Source organism: Cygnus atratus, chromosome 3, assembly GCF_013377495.2.
Source record: "Cygnus atratus isolate AKBS03 ecotype Queensland, Australia chromosome 3, CAtr_DNAZoo_HiC_assembly, whole genome shotgun sequence".
NCBI classification, from domain to species: Eukaryota; Metazoa; Chordata; class Aves; order Anseriformes; family Anatidae; genus Cygnus; species Cygnus atratus.
Genome location: NC_066364.1, coordinates 22199865 through 22222762, shown reverse-complemented (window position 1 = coordinate 22222762; position 22898 = coordinate 22199865). Strand labels below are relative to the sequence as shown.

The following is a 22898-nucleotide window of genomic DNA, read 5'->3' as shown; positions in this document are numbered from 1 at the left end:
CAAATACACAGATTTCAGCTGCAATTTGGTACTTCAGCACTTGTAAAAACTCTGCTAGCAGCTCACCTGAATCTTTTAATGTCAAAATACCCCTTAAATAGGGTTTCCAGTGAATACTTACAAAGATTTCATCTCCTCCAAAGCGTGCCATCTTCCTCCTAGGTGTTCTGGCTCATCCTCCAGGTCGGGACACACTTTAATGATCACTGTGATTATCCCCGGTGTGTAACAATACGCACAACAGCAGAATGTGCAGTTCTGCTGTCAAGGCCTGTTTTGCTGGAGGAAAAAAATCCCTTTGAACACCTTGGAAGGTCGTGCTGTGAATGACTAACCGCCTCTTATGAAGCAGTTTATGGAGCTTGGCCAAAGCACTTGAAGTGCTTTGGTCATATGTCCACATTGTTGCATTTAAATGGGCTTGCACAGTAAATCTTCCTTTGCCTGGGAGAATTTCAGATCCTTTCAGAACTGTTTCAGTGTTGCTATTTTTTTATTTTTTATTTTTTGCCTTAAAGGCGATGAGTGTTTCTGGCAGTTTGATAACTGGGCATGCCTCTCAGCAAAAGGCTATGATCAAGTAAGTACAAGTGTGGGGAAGCAGCAAATCAGCTAATTCTGAAGATCTTGAGCCAGATTTCTCAAATCAAATAGCACAGAGATCTAGCAGAGCACACGCTGCATTTGCAAGAAAAATAGAATATAGATTCCACATAAAGATCCTCAGTCTGAACGGCAATGGAAGTAAGCTGAATTCTGAGCTCTGGCACCATGCACTCAGCGTACGATCCACCACTTGAGTCTCCATGTACCAACCACTGCTATCTGCATGGTAGGTGTGAAGTCCACGCTGATATCTACGCTCCCATCATAAAGGCATAAAATAAACGTTTAAGAGCGGTGGGAAGAACCAACCTCTAAGTGCACCTATTTCTATTCCCCGTGTGTACTAGACTTAGGGTCTCAAGATTCAGGCTGCTAGGCTCCATCCCATGTGAAGCACGCTACATGGATATGCGTTAAGCTTCATCGGTACCAAGAGACCAGAGATTGACACAGTTAATCGGCCCCAAACCACCCAAGTGTCAGTGCTGCCTGATGGGAGAAGCATTAACCCCCAAGAGCCTGCCGTGACCAGGACATGACCAGAGGCCAGCGGCGCTCGGGCTGTGGCCCTGGTCCTGCCCAGTTCACTAGCACAGACAGCTCAAGAGCCGCACGTGCGGGATGCCTGCAAGCAGGAGGCACAGCTTAAAGGGCTAATCATGGGTTTAGGCAGCAGTAATGTCTTTAATCTGTTTTCTTGTACAGGCTCATCATGAGGCTTCAAGTCAGCCACTTTTCAACTCAGCTTATTCCAAGCTACAGATATCAATTTACCTTCTTAACAGCACTATTATTACATGAAGTATTATTGCTGTGAAGATATACAAAGCAATCAGAAATACTGAATCAGTCCCCTGGTAACACTCATTGAAGTACAGATCAACTCTTACAGAGCCCTCCCTTGACTGCACCTTTCAAACTGCAGATTTTTCTCACCCCCAAATGCATTTCATGAAAAGTAATTCATCTTTATGCACTTCAAAAATCAAATTGGACGTAAGAGAGAGGAGAAATGAAGTTTAAGCACTGCACCACACTTCAGATCTTTCCCCGTATTCTCGTATGTGTCTCAAAGGGGCAGCATGCACTTTTAAACACCCTCATCCCACCCATAAATGAGTTGTAAATGCCAGCTGGGACAGAATCCAGCCTGAAGCGTGTGAATTTACAATATCCTGCACCCATGGAATTTGATTTCATTTCGTATCTTTGCTACTGCAGCAATAGGAATGGCAAGGAAACTCGAGAAAATACCAATGATCTTCAGAAGAGGGAATGAAAAGCTGGTGTTTTCCAGAACAATAAATAAAATAGATGTGGTATTAAAAACAAGAACAAAAAGCCAGGCTTTAATAGCTATTTATTTTACTTCAATAACTCTCTTCTTGTTTAGTTGTAACAGTGCAGGTACACACAAAAAGGCTATTGCCGAGCCTGATGAATACAAGCCTCTGAATTTAAACACAATCAGGGGATTCTGTATGCATCCTTTAGGGCAGATTAATTAGGATGAACTGCCAGTTACCAACTGAAAATTAATTTCCTCTTTTAATGCTTTTGCTCTGCCATACTCATTTGGAGCATTAATGCATCTCATTTTTCTATACCATATGCACTGCCCAAATGCTGATTCATATTCCTTGTAGGCAGCATAGAAGAAATTTGGCTGCTTGGGTACTATTTGTGTCTATTCATACAGGGGTCAAACTTATCATGAGAGTCTGCATCACTTGCAGAAATTGCACTTGATGGTGCTTAAAACCTAGAAACTATAAGAATTCAAAAATCTCTCTCTCTTTTCCTCATTACATTTCCTATTTTCCCTTTCATAACTTAATTATTTTATATATATATATATAATATTACTCATTAATGCATGCCATGGATTCTAGCCTTCTTGTTAAAATGACGACCCGAGAAATGTACTTGTGAAGTTAATTTTTATCACATTTTTATTAAACATTTTTTCAGTTTATGCTTTGAACATAAATACATAAGTTTTATGGCTCATGTTATAAAAGACCCTACTATGTGTTAGAAAACATATACAGAGTATATCATAGTGGTTACACTTGCTCCCCTTTTTCCCTAATATTTTCCATAACTTCTATTAATCTAGAAAAGCAGTATCAGAAAGCAAGATCCAACCTACCCAGCAGCAGTCTGAAACGGCTATAAAGGTTATTTGCCTTCTGTAAAATAAACTTTGGTTCCTCTCTGCTTTCACGGTAAGGTAATACCTTGCTACGTACGCTGTGTATCAGAAAATAAGCATTGCACGTTGTGCTCAGTTCATTACTGAAAATCCAGTTCATGACAATGTGTGTCTCTAACAAAAGACATACAGCTTTTCTTTCTCTAAACCACTCAGTAAGACAAACAGATAAGTTCGTTTTCAAAACAGTGTAATGTAAATGTGGTGCTGGTCTTACTGAAGTCAGTGGCAAAATACTGATGGACTTTCAGAAGAGCAAATTTGGATTTGTTTCTCCTGTTCTGTTGTCTGAACTGAAGAAAACATCTCAGCTGGAAGATAGGATGAATATCGTTTAACATTTTAAAACTCTCATGCATCGTTGCCAGCAGATTCTGTAATAGCTCCATGCATGGATTTCCAGTTGAATGTGTGGGGGACTCAGCTTACCATTCTCAGTGATAACGAACCACGAGAGAGTGGGCATAATCGTAATTCCAGTCCCAAAAGCATGGACGTGGAAGCCCACACCCGATGGGCACGTAGAATCACACCTTTAGTCTTTTTGCTGTAAGTGTAGCAAATGGACGCTAGGTTATATATGCTTTATACACAGAAGAATCTTTTAACATGTTTTCCAATATACATACATTAAACTGTACGATTTAGTACTTCCACACAGTGGGCAAAGAGCAACTCCCAGGGCCATAGCTATGGAAGAGTGTAGAAAACACTACCAGCCTTGATCCCTCAGGCAAGACCAGGCACTAGGTCAGGAAGAGGAGGAAAATTTGGGGAAAATGTTACTGGCTGATGGCTTAGAGGCACGCTAAATTGTTTTGCTCAAGGACTCACGCCAACACTAAGCCCATACCAATGCTGACAACACCCAGCTGAAGCAGTGAGATGTAGATGGTGAAAGACACAGTGTAAAAGCACAAAACAGTAAGGAAGGACCTAAACCTACAATCCAACCCATAAGAAATTTCCTTCATGACTTATTGAAGTCGATGTTATTATGGCTTAAGAAGCCCATTCTCATCAGGATGTAGGATGTGGGCCAAACCTCTGAAAAGAAATGTGCACGCATATCTGATTTTTGAAATGTCTATTTTAGTGCCAGCCAGCAGGCAAAGGTTCTCCGCAGCAGCATTCCCTCTGTCCCGCATACTGTGTGTCATGTGGCAGGAAGACACGATGGTCTCGTACTGTGGTGCTCCATCAGGCTTGGTGAGTCAGCCCACCCACTGACTTTGGAGTCAGCTTGATACAGGTTTGCTTTTTAGAGCAGACTGAGAATTTAGAGAGATACAAATTTGGTGAAAAATAGCAAAAGAAATTTCAGTAACGCTTATAATGCTGCTGCTATTTAAGAAAAAAAACCAAAACTATCTTATATTGAACAAACTAATCCAGTCTCTCGTACTGTTTACTTTGAAATATAATGTGCAGGGAAACCCTAATTATGGCTAACGTTGATTAAAACTATGCAGACAAACAAAACATGGTGTAATCAAGGAGTTTGTATTATAAGTAGCAGAAATAATTTGAGGGAAATCCATCCCCTTACTGGGATTAGAAGAGTTCCGAAGCAGTCAAAACTTGCACTTGACTTTAGTCAATGCAAACATCTGGCAGACTTTCTGCTTTGGACACAATTTATATTTTATTGAACTGATGGACAGTACTACAGTTCCTAACATATCCAAATGAAACTTGAGTCCTGACTTCTCTGCATCTTCCAGTCTATTGACAAGGGAAAAGGATGTTCCCAGTTCCTTCACTCAACACACATTAAATGCATTTTGATTGAATGCCGTGCCTCATCACCATTTTTTGCAATGTCTTTCTGAGCTGAAGGCTTTGTCTTGTATTTCACATGCACAGAGACTAGTGCAAAAAGCAACGTCAGTAGTAATCCCCAAATTCAACATTACCTTTGGAAATATATTGATTCATGAAGAAAAGATGATTAATTAGGTCTCTGTTTAGATTTCAGCCCTCTAACAGCACCAAAGCAACACCTTTCCTCACTGAGTGAATGAACGCAAAGAAACTGTGCACACTATTTTCACAATATCCGCTTACAAGACCATGTTTGGCTGAATCTCTGGGTGAAAAGTTAGGACCATATCTCTGCTGTCTGCAGCTGTGCAGTGACACTTTTTGATAGGTGTTTGCCTGAGGATGTAGCAAAAATCAACTGACGTAGGGCAAATGCCCACAGTGATTACGTGCGCTTCCTATACGTATTGCAATGTTAGTGTGTTTCTCATTATTTATATACTCGTTATGCACACCTAATTAAAAATGGCACAGTCCATGTCTAGCTTTGATACCAAGCTGCCAGGAGGGAATGTGTTACCAGCACTACAATGCACAGCTGTTCTACATCTGTATTTTCTATTTGCCCTATGCTGTAACATCCTTAGAACTTTCTCTATGTGACAGACACATTGCAACTACTGAGAAAATTAATGCACTTTTTATACTGCAACTTTTTTTTTTAATAATACTGAGCATTAGAAATAAAAAATATCTATTTTTTACGCTGAAATAAACACGTGTCAATTAAAATAACTGCTTTTGTTCAGACCAAACTCTGGCATATGGAATGATGTTACAAACTATTATGGTAGTTACCAAATTAATATTAGCTTGCATTAGAATATTTATTGTTTAAAAATATTTGCTAATTTGTTAAAATCTACAGTCCATGCAATATGTCACTTTGGAAAAGGAAACAACCGCTGATTTACATAACTGAAAACGGCATGCGACAGAGCACATGTTCCTTGCCTTCCCTAAGTGCTATAGAACATAATGATATTTATAAATGTAAATATAAATAAGGTTTCTAAAGTCTTTAAAAGTGTCTAACAAATCCTTTCTGTTCTAAGTATCAAAGACAGAATCAACAGCTAAACTTTTTCCAATACTCTTAACACTGCAGAATGTTCTAAATATGTGAAGACTCTGCCTTGTATCTGTGATCCAGTCCTACTGAAACTGCTCTCATGTGTATAAGGTCTACTGGTTTGGGTCCTAGGCTGGCATTTGCTGTAAAAAGATACCAGACTTTGTTTAACAGTAGGAAGTTTTTTGGATTTTGTTCACTCAGATATTTAATAGTGGGATCTGCCAGACCATCACTGAAGATACTAATTCATCTTGTCGTTGCTGTTTGGTCTTCTTGTTCACTCTTCTGTGTCCTTGGCCACCAGAAATGACTAACACTGAAATTGCTTTCATTTTCTTGGATTTCTGTCTTTTACTTTTAAGTGAGAAATTTTGATCCTTCAAAAGCTCATAAATGTTACTGTCCTCTGGTCTATGCTCTAGGGAACTTGATCCGTGAGACAAAGTAAGGGATCCTGAAGATGAAGACAAGTCACTTTTTTGTGCAATGGATCCTACTGAACCTCCCAGCCAAACTGAAGTATCAGGGTTGTTACTAAGGGAAGAGCCTGGTCTGTCATTGTGCAGAACATTCTTTTGGTCGTCTTCTTTAGATTCTGAGCCAGGAGGCAGGCTGTTCCTCAACTTGTTTTTGTTTTTCTTGTTTATAGACGTAGCCATTACAAGAAACTTGACTGGCCCATTGTGTGCATGATATGACACCATTCCTCTTCCTGGAGCCAAAAAAAAAAAGACAATTAAAGGATTAAGAATAAATAAATAAATAAAACACATAGCACTCTGCCCTAAGTAGTCCATTAAATTTGCTCAGGAATGTGTAACTCTTAAAATTCTATTATATGCTTCCAGTCTGTCTGTAGCCTGTCTGTTGCCTTGTATGTACACAATTTACAGAAAAAAATGTAGAAAGAAAAAATTACCTATTGTGCCATAAAGGTGTTTTAGGACTGTGTTAATAAACCAGCTGAAACGTGACAGTATGAATTCAAATTGACTTGTGCTGCGTTCACAACAGCGTGAGTGCAGAAACTTTCTACTAACTTCTTTTTTTTTTTTTTTTGGCATTGACACAAATATAACATCATGAGTTTTCTCCAGTAATCCACAAACAAAATATGTGGTTTTCAATTAATCCTACTGCAACTCTGTACCTTTCTAGAATAGCATACGAACATCTGTCTCATTGTAATAGAGCTCTCCACGCTATAAAGCAGGAACTAAAGCTCATCCTTCTGAATGCTTTTCTGGTCACCATGGCAGATTCATAAGGAAATGGCTGAACAATTTCAATTATTTTTTAAAAGTATTTAAACAGGGGGATGCTGGTAGTACAAAGAGAATTTACACTGTGCAAATCATTAGAATGTATGAAAAATAAATTGTATAGCGCTAAATTCAGAAGCTCAACCAACATCAGTGTATGTGGCTTTTACGGTTTATATATATATATATATATATATATATATATATATATATATATATTCACACACACACACACATTATACAAAATCAGCTACAATATAAAAAAGAATTAGGCTATCACAGAAAAAAACAACTCTACAAATCACTCTGTCCATCCCTAACTCCTTAATACCTTCCAGGTTATAATAAAAAAAATCTGCTTTTACAGAAAGTGCAATGATATTAAGATGAATTATCACTACTGGAAGCACAACTGGAAAAAGTCAGACATTTTTGGTTCAAATTCCAAATACTATATCTGAAGACTATAAAAATGTAATGCTGCTAGACCTGCGAAATCTGACAAGTCTTGACCCAAAATAAATGCAAGAATATGCAGATGACATAAACCACATCAAAAGAGGAAATGAGACAATAAAATGAAATGCTTTTTTGACTCTACGACTATGCATTTTTTTTTTTTTATTTCTAATATTGCTTCCCTATCTTTTAAGAAACATTCATCTGTTGTCATACTGGATTATTGCTGCGTATCTTGCTCAACACAGAGGATTACATTTTCATTTTGAAAAGTTACATAAGCTTTTTTTTTTTTTTTTTCTCCCCTGAAGGAAGTTACAAATAGCTTGCCTCATAAAATCTGCCAGCTTCCATCCACAGCTCAGCAGCTCTGGCAGAATTCTGAAACCAAAACGTAGAATGGCAAAGGGGTGTTTAACTGGAATAAAATATACTTAAACAAATGTTGTTTCTGCTAGCAGCTTAAACACTTGCAAAATGATACAGCAGCATTCATATAGATTTCAAATAGGGCAATGTGAAGCTAACAAAAGCATCTCTCAATGCAAAAATACTGATCATTGTCCAAAAACCAAAATATATGTTCTCATATATACCAAGTCTCCAGTTTTGGAAAGAAAGGGTACAAAACCAATTTACTGAATAATCAGAAAACATACTACATTTTCAGTACCTATGTATCTAAACCTAATGCTTTCCCCAAATCTGGAAGAAAGATTGTTTGCACCACACTCTCTTCTCCTTCTTGTATTTTTACTGTACTCCAACAGGATTAATGCCTATCCTATTCTTATTCCCTAAATAATAACAGTTGTCCTGACTCAAACAACTGAGAGAAATCTAGGCAAGTATCTGGATACGTGGTGAAGCTAAGGAAGAATGACAAATACAATTTCATCACAAAGCTCTGATAAGTATTTCAACATGTAATTTGGCAGTCATTTGAACTAGTGACAGAAAAAAAATTAAAAAGAAAAAAGAAATGTTCAGTATAACACCATTCTACTCAATCCATTTGAGAAATTTCACTCACCAGTTACTTTGGGAATTCCCTGCAGGCGTGGCACTGGCAATGCTACTATTATACCCAGATTTGTTCCAACCAGTAATAAACCATGGCACACCAGAAGGCTGGTCACAGAAACACGCTGCTGCCCTGTGAGGTTTAGGAAGCACTGCATTATTTCAGGGTGATGATCTTTGCCTAGATCAAAGTAACCTCAAACACACACAGCTGTACTGTCTCATTCAGCAAAGCACTCATCAGAAAGGCAAACATTTTGCTGGGTTGAGGTATTAAACTTTTGTCACTACGTGGCAATTTAAATACAACTGAACTTCTTGTATAGTCTGTCCTTAATCTCAAAACCACAGTATCTAAAAGTAGACATAGAATCACAGAATCATTAGGGTTGGAAAAGACTTTCAAGATCATCTGGTCCAACCATCCCCTTACTACAATGTCATTCACTAAGCCACATCCCTAAGCACCACGTCCAACCTTTTCTTGAACACCCCCGGAGGTGGTGACTCCACCACCTCCCTGGGCAACCCGTTCCAATGTCTGACTGCTCCTTCTGAGAAGAAATGTCTCCTAATTTCTAACCTAAACCTCCCCTAGCACAATGTGAGGCCATTCCCTCTAGTGCTATCACTGGTTATCTGCGAGAAGAGGCCGTCCCCCAGCTCCCCACCATTCCCTTTCAGGTAGCTGTAGAGAGCAATGAGAGCTCTCCCCTGAGCCTCCTCTTCCCCAGACTAAACAACCCCAATTCCCTCAGCCGCTCCTCACAGGACTTGTGCTCCCGGCCCTTCACCAGCTTCATAGCCCTGCTCTGGGCATGCTCCAGGGCCTCGATGTCCTTCTTGTAGTGAGGGGCCCAAGTACGCTTTTGCAAATATGCTATGTGTATTCTCAATTAAAAAACAAAGCAAAACAAACAAAAAACCAGAAAGGCATTCCACTTCCTAATGTTCAATAATGTATTACTATAACACGCCATACTTGAGACTCAAACCTGTTCACAATTACTTTGTTTCTCCTAGCTTTTATTTTGTGAAATACTATCAAAAGTGCCGTATCCACATTTGGGTTCCCCCGTACAAGAATGACATTGGCATACTGGCATAAGTCCAACAGAAGGTCACCAAGATGATACGGAAACTGGAGCAAATAATTTACACAGAGGGATTAAAAAAACCACCTGTCTAATGGGACGGTACACAGAAGCAGAGTCAGACTACTCAGATGTGCACACTGACAGGAAAAGACACCATGGACCAGATCTGGGACATGGAAAATTGATATTAAATGTAGGGAGAAGTTCCTTCACCATGAAGATGGCTGAACACTAGAACAGGCAGCTCAGAAAGGTTGTGGAACCTCCGTCCTTGAAGATAATCAAAATTTGGCTGGACAAGTCCTTGTGCAACCAGATGCAGTTTGTCTTGTTTCAGGAAGACAGACAAGACAACCTCCAAAAGTCTTGTCCAACCAAAATAATTCTACGGTTTTCTGCAACAGGTTATTATTGACAGGATTGATGTTTTTCTTACGAAAACAGAGTCATTTTTTTTGCTTACAATGAGTACTAAATATGTTTGATTCAGTGTAGATGGATTTTCAAAACGATCTTGACAAGTTGCATAAATGGAAAATACTGCCTGTCCAAACTTCTGCCATGACCCAAGTTTACTCCGAGGAGCATTTAAACTCTGCTAAAGTCTTCAAGGTTCAAAGCTTACATGTTTTTGGATTTACAATTAACCTTACATGCTGGGAAAGCAGTCATTCCTATCTTTATCATAGCTCTCAAGTTGTTAATCACCTTCATCAGTAAGCAAGGAATTTGGATTCGGCATCTGATATAACTTTGATGAACCTACATGTTCCACACTTTGGAAAAGCACCTTAATTACGGTGTATCACAAATTAATGCATTTTCCATCTCTTCCCTTGAAGCTAAGCCAATTTACAGCCAAGAACATACGAATCACAGACCCGGCAGGAAAGCAGGGAAGAGCAGCTTGACTGCAGCCCAAAGGTTAAAACACTCAGCTGGAAAGCAGCAGGTGGACCACAGTCCAAGTCTTTCCTCACAGAACTTTACAAAACCAAAATATTTATCCAGCAATGGTGTGTTGTAAAAGGCACACGTCAGCTGCAGGGCCAGATCTGGAACCTCGGCTTAGAAAACACATTCTAAAATACCCTAAAAGCAATTAGATCACCCTCAGCAGGTGTAACAAGTATGAATAAGTTGAAGAGGCTCCATCTACTCATGCAGGTTTTCAGACACTGGCTTCCCACCAGTAGGTATCTCAGCTCCACCACACTGCTCTCTCTCTCCCTGTCCTCAAAGGAACAGGGGAAGAAAATACGATGAAAAAAGCTCGTGGTTTGAGGTAAGGACAGGGAGATCCCTCAGCAAGTAACATCAGAGGCAAACCAGACTCAGCATAAGGGAGATTAATGTAATTTTTGCTTATTGATAACAGACTAGAGCAGAGACACCTGTGTTTTTCCATAAACTGTAGGTATTTATGCGGGTATGACGGCATCATCCCTCTTCAGGTAGGTAAGCATAAATGGGTTATGTCTATAGACAAATTACAAGCCTTTTGAAGCCCTTTTTTTTAATTAATGAGATTAATTTAGTTTCCAAAACAAAGTACACAGAAACATTCCTTCAACACTGGTTCGATGGAGAGCCCTCTGGGGAGACACAGATTTCTACCTCAGGAGTCTGAGGGTGAGGGACAGTAAGGCAACCACACAGTATCAAAAACCACATCAAAGCCTAGAGTGATGACACAGATGGCAGCCCTGAGAGTGAAAGAAAAACACTGAAAACCCCACAATAAAAACAAAAGACTGCTTGTCCTGTTTTCAAAGCTGTACATGTAAGAGGTGATAACCATTCGGCTGTCCTCAACCATTTGCTAATATAAATTCTGCATTTACCTTTATAATAGGTCAAAAAAAACCCTCCATATATTGGATTTGTCAAAAAGCAAGTCTTGAGTTTTGTCATTTAAAGCTCAAACCTGCTCAGGTTACATATGATATTCAAAGATCTCCCACAACCTGTGTCACAGCAAATGCAAGGTAACTGCAGGTTAGCTTAACCTCACTGCATTTCGCCTACAGCTTGTTTTACAAAGTACAAACAGAAATAATTAAGTACATTTTTTTTTTATATATATTGTAAAAAACACCAGCTGTACTTTTGCTTGTCAGACCCCTTGCAGAAGCAAGATGCTCATATTTTTAACAATTGATCTTTAATGCTTTTTTTTTTTGGAAATGTTTGAAATATAAAATAACATGCATGATTTTATACACCAACCCTGAAGCAACTTCCAACAGGTAATTGTTACCAGTGAAAACTGGTAATGTGCATTACTGTTTCCATAGGTGAAAAGAGCAAATTACAGCCAGCAACTCAGAATATTAAACACCGAGCACAGCCTCAAGCACGAAACATCTCTAGTGAGGTCAAAAGGAGTAACGTGTGCTTTGAAATCTGGGAAGAGCAGGAAACATCTGCATCTGAAAAAATCCTTTGAAACAGCACATAATAGCAGCAAAAAAATATATATAAACAAACTATTAAAATAGCTATTAATTTTAAATACTATTTTAACTGTTACCCAAGGATGAACTCATGTTTTTCTCTGTTATTTTGTGACTTGCTTTGATAGAGTTCAAACTGAGAGAAAAAAATGTAAAACCAATTCTCCAGAAAGTGTTAAGCAGTAAGCACAGAAATCAACAACTTAACAAGCGACAATCATAAACAGAAATGCCAAAACCAAGTATTGTTATCTTTATATGAAAACTTTTATTTCACTCTGTCCCAGTGCAATGATGCAATTGTTAAACTCATGAAATAATCTTACCAAGATCTTGACTTTACCAAGAACTGAAGCCAACAATTAAGTTTACACACAGACAAATAGTTTTACTATGTTTCTGCTCTGTGTCCAATCTTTCTCAGGTCGCAACTTCTGACCCAGTCCAAACAACCACATGAATCCTCATGGTTTTCCACAGAGATCTGAATTCAGCTTTAGGTACTTGCAAGGACATAATGGTGCATTATCCTCTTACAAGAACTTGCTCTTCCTGTTATATAAAAAATTGTCTAAAAAACACACTGCACAAATCTAATGGGATGACCTCAAATCTTCACCCATCTTTTAATCATTTCTCAGCAGTAAAATCATAAAACAACCACGTTTTATGGTGTGGCACCTGGTGGGATGGGGTCAAAATAAAGCTATGAGCCTCAAAGTATAGTTTGTTTTTTGCAGAGAGGAAATGATATATTTTTTTCTTTGCCCTTTCCATCTGTTTCCAGGAAACACACATGTGCCATCAGAGGATATATGGATATAAACAGAACACAGCAACATCAACAGAAATCACCTCTTTGTTAAACAGGTAACCCTTCATCATCCCCACGAGCAAAGAAATTACATCTATCAAGGTCACAGCAATCTTTTTAAAAGGCATGCTGGAGGACACTTTTGAATAATGAAATATTGAATATGAAGACAAAAAACAGGACTATTAATAACAAATGGACTGCATACCCATGTTCTGTACAATTGATTGATTGATTTAATAGCCAGGCTATGTGAACAGTGATGAAGGTGGGTGAAAAGTTGCCTTTGTTGAAATTTCCACCACTGATCATAAATACTAAGCATAAATTTGCCCTGCTAGATGAAGCAGATTTCATTAGCGAGGTGTTTCTATTTGATTTTGAATGTTCACAGATTTGTTTCTTTTACTCCGCACGTCCCCTCTCCAGCTAACAGACAGCTTGCGCCACTTAAAATCAATCTCACTGTACTGTACTGTTGTGTGACCTATAATGATGATGATGTTCCTCAACTCAACAATTATCTTGTTTTTTCACATTGCATTTGTGCTTTCTGGTGGTTTTTGTTGTTGTTGCTGCTGTTTTGTTTTAATAGAACATAAGCTTGTTACGTACTATTAGGAAGTATGTTATGGCTTGTATTTTTGATGATGTATGAAGCAAAGGTTCTGTGGAGCATTCTGTACTAAACATACATCCCACAGTTGCCTCAGCAACCCAGGTTTACTTTCCAGTCCTGTGCTCCTACATACAAACTTCCCATAACTCCAGAAACCATTGGCCTGAGCTCAGACCAGGGTTGTTACTTACATCCCTTGGTGTATATGGACTGCCTAATGACTGAGCACAACTGCGCTGTATTGTAAGCTTTGCAGGGACATGGTTGATAGAGGATGTTCTGGGATACAGTAGTCGTTTAATACCTGCTCAGATGTCTCAGCAGATACATCATGGTCTTTTTTAAGCCATTTAGCTGACATATATGACATGAACATAACTAATCTGATCTATAACTTGGGGGCATTTTCCCAGTCAAGCTGTCTTTCTTTAGCCAGACCTTTGTAAACAAAAGGTGTAAGAAATCCCTACAAATGAACCATGATAAAACAGTGGATTTATAAAAAAAATATTTTACTTTTGGTTCATGCTCTGTGGCTCTGTTTGCTTTTCTACATTACTCAACTTTGCTGAATTGTAATGACAATTTCCTGTTACATTTCACTTACACTTCATTATTCTGTCCTACCCAGTTGACTGCTGAGCTACCTTCTTCAAAGTAAAAGAGGCACGTCCTTCAAAACAAGGAGAGAAAGCAGTCGTGTTTAAAGCTGTCTTCTCCCCCAAATGGGGAAATCTAATGTTATGAGAACTGCTTACTGAGGTTATGAGAACCTCTTACTCTTCTGTCTTAATTGATTACTACAGCTATCCTTTAAATATAGCTTTGTAATTCACAGTGACCATTCCTAACACAGTGACAGTAAATTTTTCTTTTACTTTTACTGTGTAATAACAGAATAATTATAATTTCGTTAAGTAAATGTAGTTATGTTCCTCTCATTTACATTGCTTTAAATGAAAATGCAGATAACTTGGTCAGGTAGCCTATTAGGCAAATATTACACATCACTGCTCCTACTAAAAACTTGGCAAAAGTAGGCCAGGTTTTTGGAAGTTATTTCATGATCTTGCACTCTCTTTTTTTCTTAAGATCCTTAGAAATATTTTTACATCAATTTCTTCTGTCTCATTTTAATACAAATTGAATGGTTACCCATCTTTTCTTTTTGCATATTAAAGAACTCCTGTTGGATTTCACAAAACTAAAAGTTGTTTCTTTTAAAACTAAAAGATGTCCTGTAGCACACTTACCCTTCCAAACATTATTCAGTCCCTAAAAATCCTTAGAAAAGGCGCAATACACAATTCTAACTATGAAGCAACTTCACTCCTCCTCCTGTTTCAGTTTTTTCTTCTTTTTTAATCTCAACATACAGAGTTTGATTTATTCTTTGTCTTCTTTTAGTTCCAAAAGTTTTTACTGCTGTTTATTATGTAAACCTCCTACTCCTCCGTCTTTTAGCCTTTGTTGTTGCAGCATTATTGGGATCATATAAAAAGGCCCAAGAGGTGCTGCTAAATAATTGAAATTCATTTCATTTATAGAATGGAGTCTTCCCTTGGAACACTTGCTGTAATAATGTTCTACTCCTGAAATAAATTTCCATTTCCATTCACTGAAGCACATTTTGTGAAGAGACAGAAAAGGAAAAGAAAAAACACCAAGAATCTAAAATGAATAAGAATGACACCAAGGAGATATAATTAGCTAAAACTCTTTTACGAAAAAAGAAAAAAATCATGTTACATCAGCAGTTTTATTACCATGGCAATGAACACTAAAGCTAAATTTGTTTGAAGATTTTTATATGCAGGAAAGATGTGTAAGGGAGGCCCAACTTCCTTTTTATCCCCCTATAAACAACAGAACATCTTGGAAGTTGATCTTTAAAAAATCTAATCTTGATTTCTTTGCATAAGGCTGTTGAATTAAATCATGCAACCTATTTAAAACTATTTAAAGGCAGGACAATTGCTGTTGTTCAGTATTGGTGCTACAGTCAAACAACACATGTGAAAAACACCCAGGCTAGAACACTGTAAATGGACACAATTTAAAACAGAACGTTATTGGAAAGCTAAGCTAACGTGCTCTTAAAGAAAAGATGGTAAGACTGAGACTGAAGAACTGAAACATTTTGATGCAAGATTTATACCTAATTCTCCTAAGAATATAAATATAATGTCAGTGCTGGAAGAACTGACGTCTACTAAAAGCAAAGCAATGAAGCTGGCACACAAATTCCAATAAAAACTGCAGCAGTTCAGTCCATTACAGTCTATAAACAGGGACATACAGAAGGAATGTTTCTACCCTCACAGACAACTCATGGTCAGCCATGCCAGTATCATTCTTCTGTCTCTGTCTTCTCCTAACATTCTCACATCCCTTACATGATCTGCATCTGCTTAGTACAGCATAAGCCAAAGACATCCCAAAGCACTTACCCTCCAGCACTACATAGTCCATAATCATATTAGCCTACATCAGTCTGTAATAACACCTGTGCATGGCAATTGAAATAAAAAGTGCCAGAAACAGGTTTATCTCACTTAGGCACTTCTCATGTTATTAGAGAGCCACTCACTTGCAAATTTGATACAGGTCAGTGCAACTGTCTATGACACTGATGATTTTGGGATGATTAAAAAGCTTCTGTCTTAGAACACTTAAAGATCTGCTAAATGTCAACCCAACAACCACAGGTTCCATCTTTGCCTATAACACTAACCTTTTAATTCAGCAAACTACAGCTCCAAACAGCAAAACACTGAACAAACTCCTAAACGGAAGAATGTGAGTGGTTCACCTGACTTCACTGGGAATACTGATGTAACTAAAATTAAGCAATTGCCTTGGTGGTTTGGATCCTAGGCTAATTGACTCCATCATGTACTTTGATATCAAGTTCCAGAAGCAAATGCTAAATTTTGCACAGCAAACACATTTTCTTGGTAGACTGCACTGCCCTAATGTTTTATAGTCACAAAAAAAGAAAGGACAAAACAGAATACTCTGTCTGCTTATCTATATAATTTACAGCCTTTAAAGGAGAAGAACTGCTACTCAACGAGCTCACTGCACACATTGTTCTTTGGGAAGGCAACAGACTGCGACTGACTAAAGTAAATAGTCACAAGACAGTTATCAAAGTCTGAGACGGATGTTCTGATTCTGGCCTTATCTATAACACTCTGGAAAATAACATTGACAGAGGCGAATCAAAAATGTTTAATCATATGGTATGATTCAACTACCTGGCAACATATTGTGAACAGGCGTGGCAATGTTAATATCCTGGAGGTGTTTCAGCGTCTCCGTGTGGAAAAGGCGAAGCGTAGATCCAGATGTGAAGGCAATCCAGACTCCCACTCCAGCAACAGCCATGTGAGAGATTACCATCCCTTCCTCTTGATGAGCTTCAAAGTGGCTCTGTAAGAAAAACAAGATATAAGCATAATCTTCTGTATAAGATCTGTTAATTTTTCCTGTTACTTTTTTTCTGGAAAACACAGCATCATTAGTATGAAAAGATTCTCAGCTTTTGAACCAAAGTTCTAACTAAAGATAGAGTAACTTCACAGTAACTTAGATGGATGTTCAAGTGGTGTAGTAGGTTGCTAACTATTTCCCGTTCGATTTTACGGGCTTCACTCTGCTCCCTGCCTCTGTCTTCTAGCTCAGCAAGCTGGATACCCTGAGAAGAATTAGCTGAAGTAATAAAGACTGAGGCAAAAAAGTAATTAAGTATCTCGGGCTTCTCCTCTTATCTTGGCACTATGATTCCCCTCACATCCAATAAAGGATGCAGATTCTCCTTAGTCCTCCTTTTCTTGTTTATGCACTCAAAAAACCTTTTTTTTTACTGTTTTCTTTTTTTACTGTTTTTTTTTTTTTTTTTTCACTGCAGTGGTCAAGTTAAGCTCTAGCTGGGCTTTGACCCTTCTAATTTCCTCCCTGCATAACCTCACATCTTTGTAGTCCACCTGAGTTGCCTGCCCCTTGTTCCAAAGGTCATAAACTCTGTTTTTATTCCTGAGTTCCAGAAGAAATTCTCTGTTCAGCCAAGCTGTTTGTCTTCTCCATCAACTCATCTTTCAGCACACAGGGATTGCCTGCTCCTGTGCCTGCAAGACTTTTCTTGAAGAACGTCCAGCCACCCTGGACTTATCTTTTAGAACTACCTCCCAAGAGACCCTGTCAACCAGGTCCCTAAATAGACCAAAAGTAGCTCTACAAAAACCCAAAGCAGCAGTTCTGCTGACTGCCCTTCTTGCTTCCCCAAGGATCGAGAACTCTATCATCACATGATCACCATATCCAAGAAAGCATCTTTTTGATTGAGACATTTCTGAATTTAGTAGTAGTATTGGAAGATAATATTTAGAAGTATTAGCTATTTTGTATCCCTGACCTTCAAAATATTGATGCTTCTTGTTAGAAAGATCAAAATGCTCCTTCTGAAGAAAGTAGTAATGCCAGACTTTCAGGATCTAGTGCCTGAATTGTTTTCCTTGATCTGGTGATTTCACAGTTATGACTTCTATGTGGCTCCAGGAAGGCTGACACATGTTTGTGTAACACACAAAATAAAGTTGTAGTGAAGGTCTTTAATCATTTACAAGAAGTAAAGATTTTTTGGTTCCTTTTTTTGTCATGTCAGTAAACTGTTTATAAAGTTAAACACAGCCTTTTAATGTTGCACCAGCTATATCAAATACAGAGAGCTAGTCTGATAAACAAGACTTCCGTGACTATATAAATGGTAAACTGTTCCTTGCATACAAATCCCTACCTGAAGGATATGTAAATAAATATCTTCATTAATATTCACAGTACATATTATATTTGCAGATAAAATGCAAAAGTACCCTGTTGCTCCAAGTGAAAGCATATTTCAGTTTTCTATGTGTTATAATTAAAAGTTACATCTTGGTCATTTTGCATGCAAATCTAAATTACAGATTTCTTGGGATAAGCCTAAGATGATTATGTGTTGAATGTAGTTGGGTTATATAGTTCAATTTCTTCATCTAAATTCAATGAATAGATGAAGATCACAGATGAAGAATAGAACTTCAAGCTTTCACAAAGCCTAACTTTTGATATTTTACTTAGAGGCCCTTTTTTTTTTTTATTTTATTACTTACCAGTACAAAATGATCCGTAAACTAGTACTTTCCACTGAGAAATTAGCTGCTTAAAAATAATGTGATTTTTTTTAATTTTGTTTATGCTATTCTTCAAACGTTCATTAAAAAAAATGAATAGTTTCTCTCCAGCTGTTAGGCAGTAGTTCAGATTTAGCGAGCATTACTATATTACTTTTTGACTCTTCTAATAACAACACTGCAGAATACAAGGTAAGCACCTCTGACATGTACATTTATATTCATCGCTTTCCTCAATCTCCACTTATCTTTTATTTTTTTTAATCAAATAACATAGCTTTGAGCACCCTGATCTAGTGGAAGGTGTCCCAACCCATGGCAGCGGGGTCGGATCTAGTTGATCTTTAAGGTCCCTACCAATCCAAACCATTCTGTGATTCTATGATCATGCAATTTACTCAACAGAAGTTACCCACAAACAACATCTTTTAAAGCCAGAAACAGATCTTATGACTAGATTTCCTGATATTCTCACAATGCATGTAAATGTTTTATTGCAGACAGCTCTTCATAACAATAGTTTTACCCATCTAATTGACCAAGGGAAGCCAGCAGAGGTAATCTTTTTGGATTTCAGCAAAGTTTTCAGTACTGTCTCTCACAGTATCCTTCTGGACAAAATGCTGAGCTTACCGCTAGACAAAAACATAATGTGATGGGTGAACAATTGGCTGACAGGTCAGGCTCAAAGAGTTGTAGTAAGTGGGGTTACACCAGGCTTGAAGCCAGTCGCTATTGTGATCCCACAGGTTTCCATTTAAGGGCAAGTCAAATGCTCACAAAGTGAGTTTGCAGATGACACCAAATTAGGAGGAGCTGCTGACTCCTTTGAGAATGGAGAGGCCTTGCAGAAAGATCTTGACAAATTAGAGGGTTGGGCAATCACCAACCATATGAAATTTAATAGGCACAAGTGCCAGATTCTGCACCTGGACACAGGCAACTCTGGCTATATATAATGGGTGATGAGAGGCTCAAGAGCAGCCCCATGGAAAGGGATCTAGGGATTCTGGTTGATGGTAAGTTGAATACGAGCCATCAGTGTGTCCTGGCAGCCAGAAGGGCCAACCATACCCTGGGGTGCATCAGGCACAGTACTGCCAGCCAGTTGAGGGAAGTGACTGTCCCGCTCTGTTCTGTGTTGGTGTGGCCTCACGTTGAGTACTGTGTGCAGTTTTGAGCACCACAGTATAAAAAGGACATAAAACTATTAGAGAGTGTCCAAAGGAGGGCAACAAAGACGGTGAAGGGTCTAGAGGGCATGATGTATGAGGAGCAGCTGAGATCCCTTGGTTTGTTCAGCCCAGAGCAGAGCAGGCTGAGGGGAGGCCTCATTGCGGCCTGCAGCTCCCTCACGAGGGGAGCCGAGGGGCAGGCGCTGAGCTCTGCTCTCTGGGGACAGCGACAGGACCCGAGGGGACGGCATGGAGCTGGGACAGGGGAGGGTCAGGCTGGGTGTGAGGAAAAGGTTCTTCACCAAGAGGGTGGTTGGGCACTGGGACAGGCTCCCCAGGGAAGTGGTCACGACACCAAACCTACCAGAGTTCAACAAGTGTTTGGAGATCATTCTCAGAAATACAGTTTGAGTTTTGGGTGGTCCTGTGTATAGTCAAGAGTTGGATTCAATGATCCTTGTGGACCCCTTCCAACTTGGGATATTCTATGAACTTTTGTTTATAGACTCATACATCAGTACACTGATCACATAATCACAGAATGGTTTGGGTTGAAAGGGACCTTAAAGATCACCTAGTTCCGACCCCCCTGCCATGGGCAGGGACACCTCCCACTAGATGAGGTTGCTCAAAGCCCCACCCAACCTGGCCTTGGCACTTCCGTGGATGTGGCATCCACAACATCCCTGGGCGACCTGTTCCAGTGCCTCACCACCCTCACAGCAAATAATTTCTTCCTAACATCTAATCTGAATCTCCCTTCTTTTGGTTTAAAGCTGTTACCTCTTGTCCTATCATTACCTGAGAAAGAATCCCTCTCCAGCTTTCTTGTAGGCCCCCCTTAGGTACTGGTAGGCTGCTATAAGGTCACCCTAGAGCCTTCTCTTCTCTAGACTCAACAACTCCAGCTGTCTCAGCCTCAAGGGTAACCAATTGACTTTTAAAAACTTCTCAGGGACAAATCCAAGGCGACTGAAGTAAATCTTACCAGCAATTTGCACTGCTTGGAATAAGAAGAAAAACGAAGCTGATGATAAAAATTAATTTTCTCTGGTTTTCTGACCACAGAGGACAATGCTGTGAGTGCAACTGTAAACAACTTGCACAGGCATTTTTGTCACATTCCATTTTTACCAGCTAACTCATTATACTCCCACTTTGTCTGCCTTGCAGTTGGTAGCTGTCTGTTGAAACAGACACATTTAAAGGAAAACTGTAATATTGTCAACACCACAAGAAGCATAGAAAAAGAACTATTCTTCTCATTCAAAGGGCCTTCTGAGATGAAGCAGGAACATACCCAAACCTGTATATTCTTTCACAAACCACAAGTTTTTGTATAGAGGATAATTTTGACATCTGTTTCAATTACACGTCTATCTGAAATCCAAGAGCTGTCCTTTTTCCTCAAGTTCTTTTTTTACACATTACAGGAAATACAGATATGAGAGGACAAAAATGTCTCATTCGCTTTGTTATTAAAAGAATTGAATTCCATTTTACTATTTTACTTTTCATAAATACATTAGTCTCTGCCTTCTATTCAGACCTCCCCCCCCCCCTTTTTTTTCCCCCCTCAGGCAGTCTTCTCCTAACTCTATGGCAACACCAGAGCTTCAGAACACATTCTGGATGCCACAGCAAGCGGAGTCTGACATAGTTAACTATTGTTTCAACAGCGCGGAGCATAGCTGAAATGTTTCTCTTGAGGGGTTGCCCACTTGTACCAAACAGCTGTGCCAAGAACTGAACCACATTAGTTCAAGGTTAATGAGAGATGCATAATGGGTATCATTGTCCACAAGGTGAAAGAAATTGTTTTTACTTCTTTAAAGAAGATACTATAGTTGGGCAACACACACTCAGGTATGGGGATTTTCATTTGTTTAGTTTATTCAGCTAAATATTTCGGTTTATTCTACTTATACATTGTTAAAACTAGAGTAGATCATAAATAGCCCAGTTTAAAAACAAGACGAAACAGAACAGGGTGGAATGACATTCAATTCTCGATTTTATTCTGTTAAATTCTCTAGCTTTTTTGTTGATGTTGTTGTTTTTAAACAGACTGCCTTTGCAGAGCTTAAGGGTCTACATGCACAGAGAACTCTATAGGATCAAAGCTGATACTAAACAGCAATACAACTGCCAGACCTGGGGTCAAGGCTGAGGACAAGTTTCTTCTTCATAGAAAGAGTATCAGAAAATAAAATTAATACATAACAACAATTGATGTATTTCTCACATGGCCCTTGCCAAGTAGCTTGAGGCATTGTGCCAGTATGGGGCACTGTGCCGATAAAAGTGATTTCCTGAAACACTACAACTACTACAATAACTGTATCATTAAAACGATTGAATTGAAAGTCTTATCCAAGGGTGTTAAAAAAAGCAGGAAAAGTGCGTAACACCCAAAATCAATACATCGGATGCCAAATCTGCTCATTGGGTAATAGTGTTTTTTTTGTTTTTTTTTTTTTTTTAAGTTTAAATCAGAGTCTTAAAAAAGCAGGGAGGTGCGCAATGAGATTGTGTTCAGAGGATAATGTACTTTGCACTTAGAAATGCACGGGCAGTTAAATGAAATACCTATGAAGCTGGGAGTGCCTTACAAGGAAGGCGTTTATGAAATGATCTTGAATATATATGCTCATGGGCTTGCATAAATAAGGTCTTCAAAACTAGTCAGGTACCTTCATAAATAGTTTATAAAGGCATAGAGCACATAAAATGTATGCACAATAACAGAAAGCAATCAAGAAAAAAGCAGCAGTAACTTGAGGAATATGGAGAAACAAAGGACTTGCACAAAGGGAAGAATAACAGTTGAGCCTTGTGCAACACCTGCATTCCTGTTGACAGAGCAAAGATGAATATTACCGAACTTGACTCTGAAATTCTCGACTCAAATCTTTACTACTGACTGAATCTCCTCTCAAGAAAGGACACAGAGGGAGAATACACATTTCTTTGCTGACATTTCCCTCCATACAGGAACGCTTCTGCTCTGCACAGTACAGAAGAGGTAGCTCAGATATATTTTGTTTCTGATATTGTTAAAATATATCCTATAGAGAGTGTCTAAACTTCCTTGCGTAT

The 22898-nt window shown here is 38.7% G+C and overlaps 1 protein-coding gene across 12 annotated transcripts in view; it reads right to left on the bottom strand.

Annotated features, from left to right (window-relative positions):
* Positions 1–1612: 1612 nt before the first annotated feature.
* Positions 1613–22898, bottom strand: part of ARHGEF10 (Rho guanine nucleotide exchange factor 10) — a 121879-nt gene continuing 100593 nt past the window's right edge. For 7 of the 12 annotated variants that reach the window (XM_035542962.2, XM_035542969.2, XM_035542966.2 and 4 more), the window contains 3 exons: positions 16711–16885; positions 8475–8597; positions 1614–6432 (listed from right to left, as the gene is read on the bottom strand). In XM_035542962.2, coding sequence (XP_035398855.1) covers positions 5918–6432; positions 8475–8597; positions 16711–16885 — 813 coding nt within the window. In that variant the 3' untranslated portion in view covers positions 1614–5917. Of the gene's footprint in view, positions 6433–7771; positions 7823–8474; positions 8598–16710; positions 16886–22898 lie in introns of all 12 variants that reach the window. The other 5 variants (XM_035542964.2, XM_050709723.1, XM_035542970.2 and 2 more) reach the window with 3 other exon arrangements.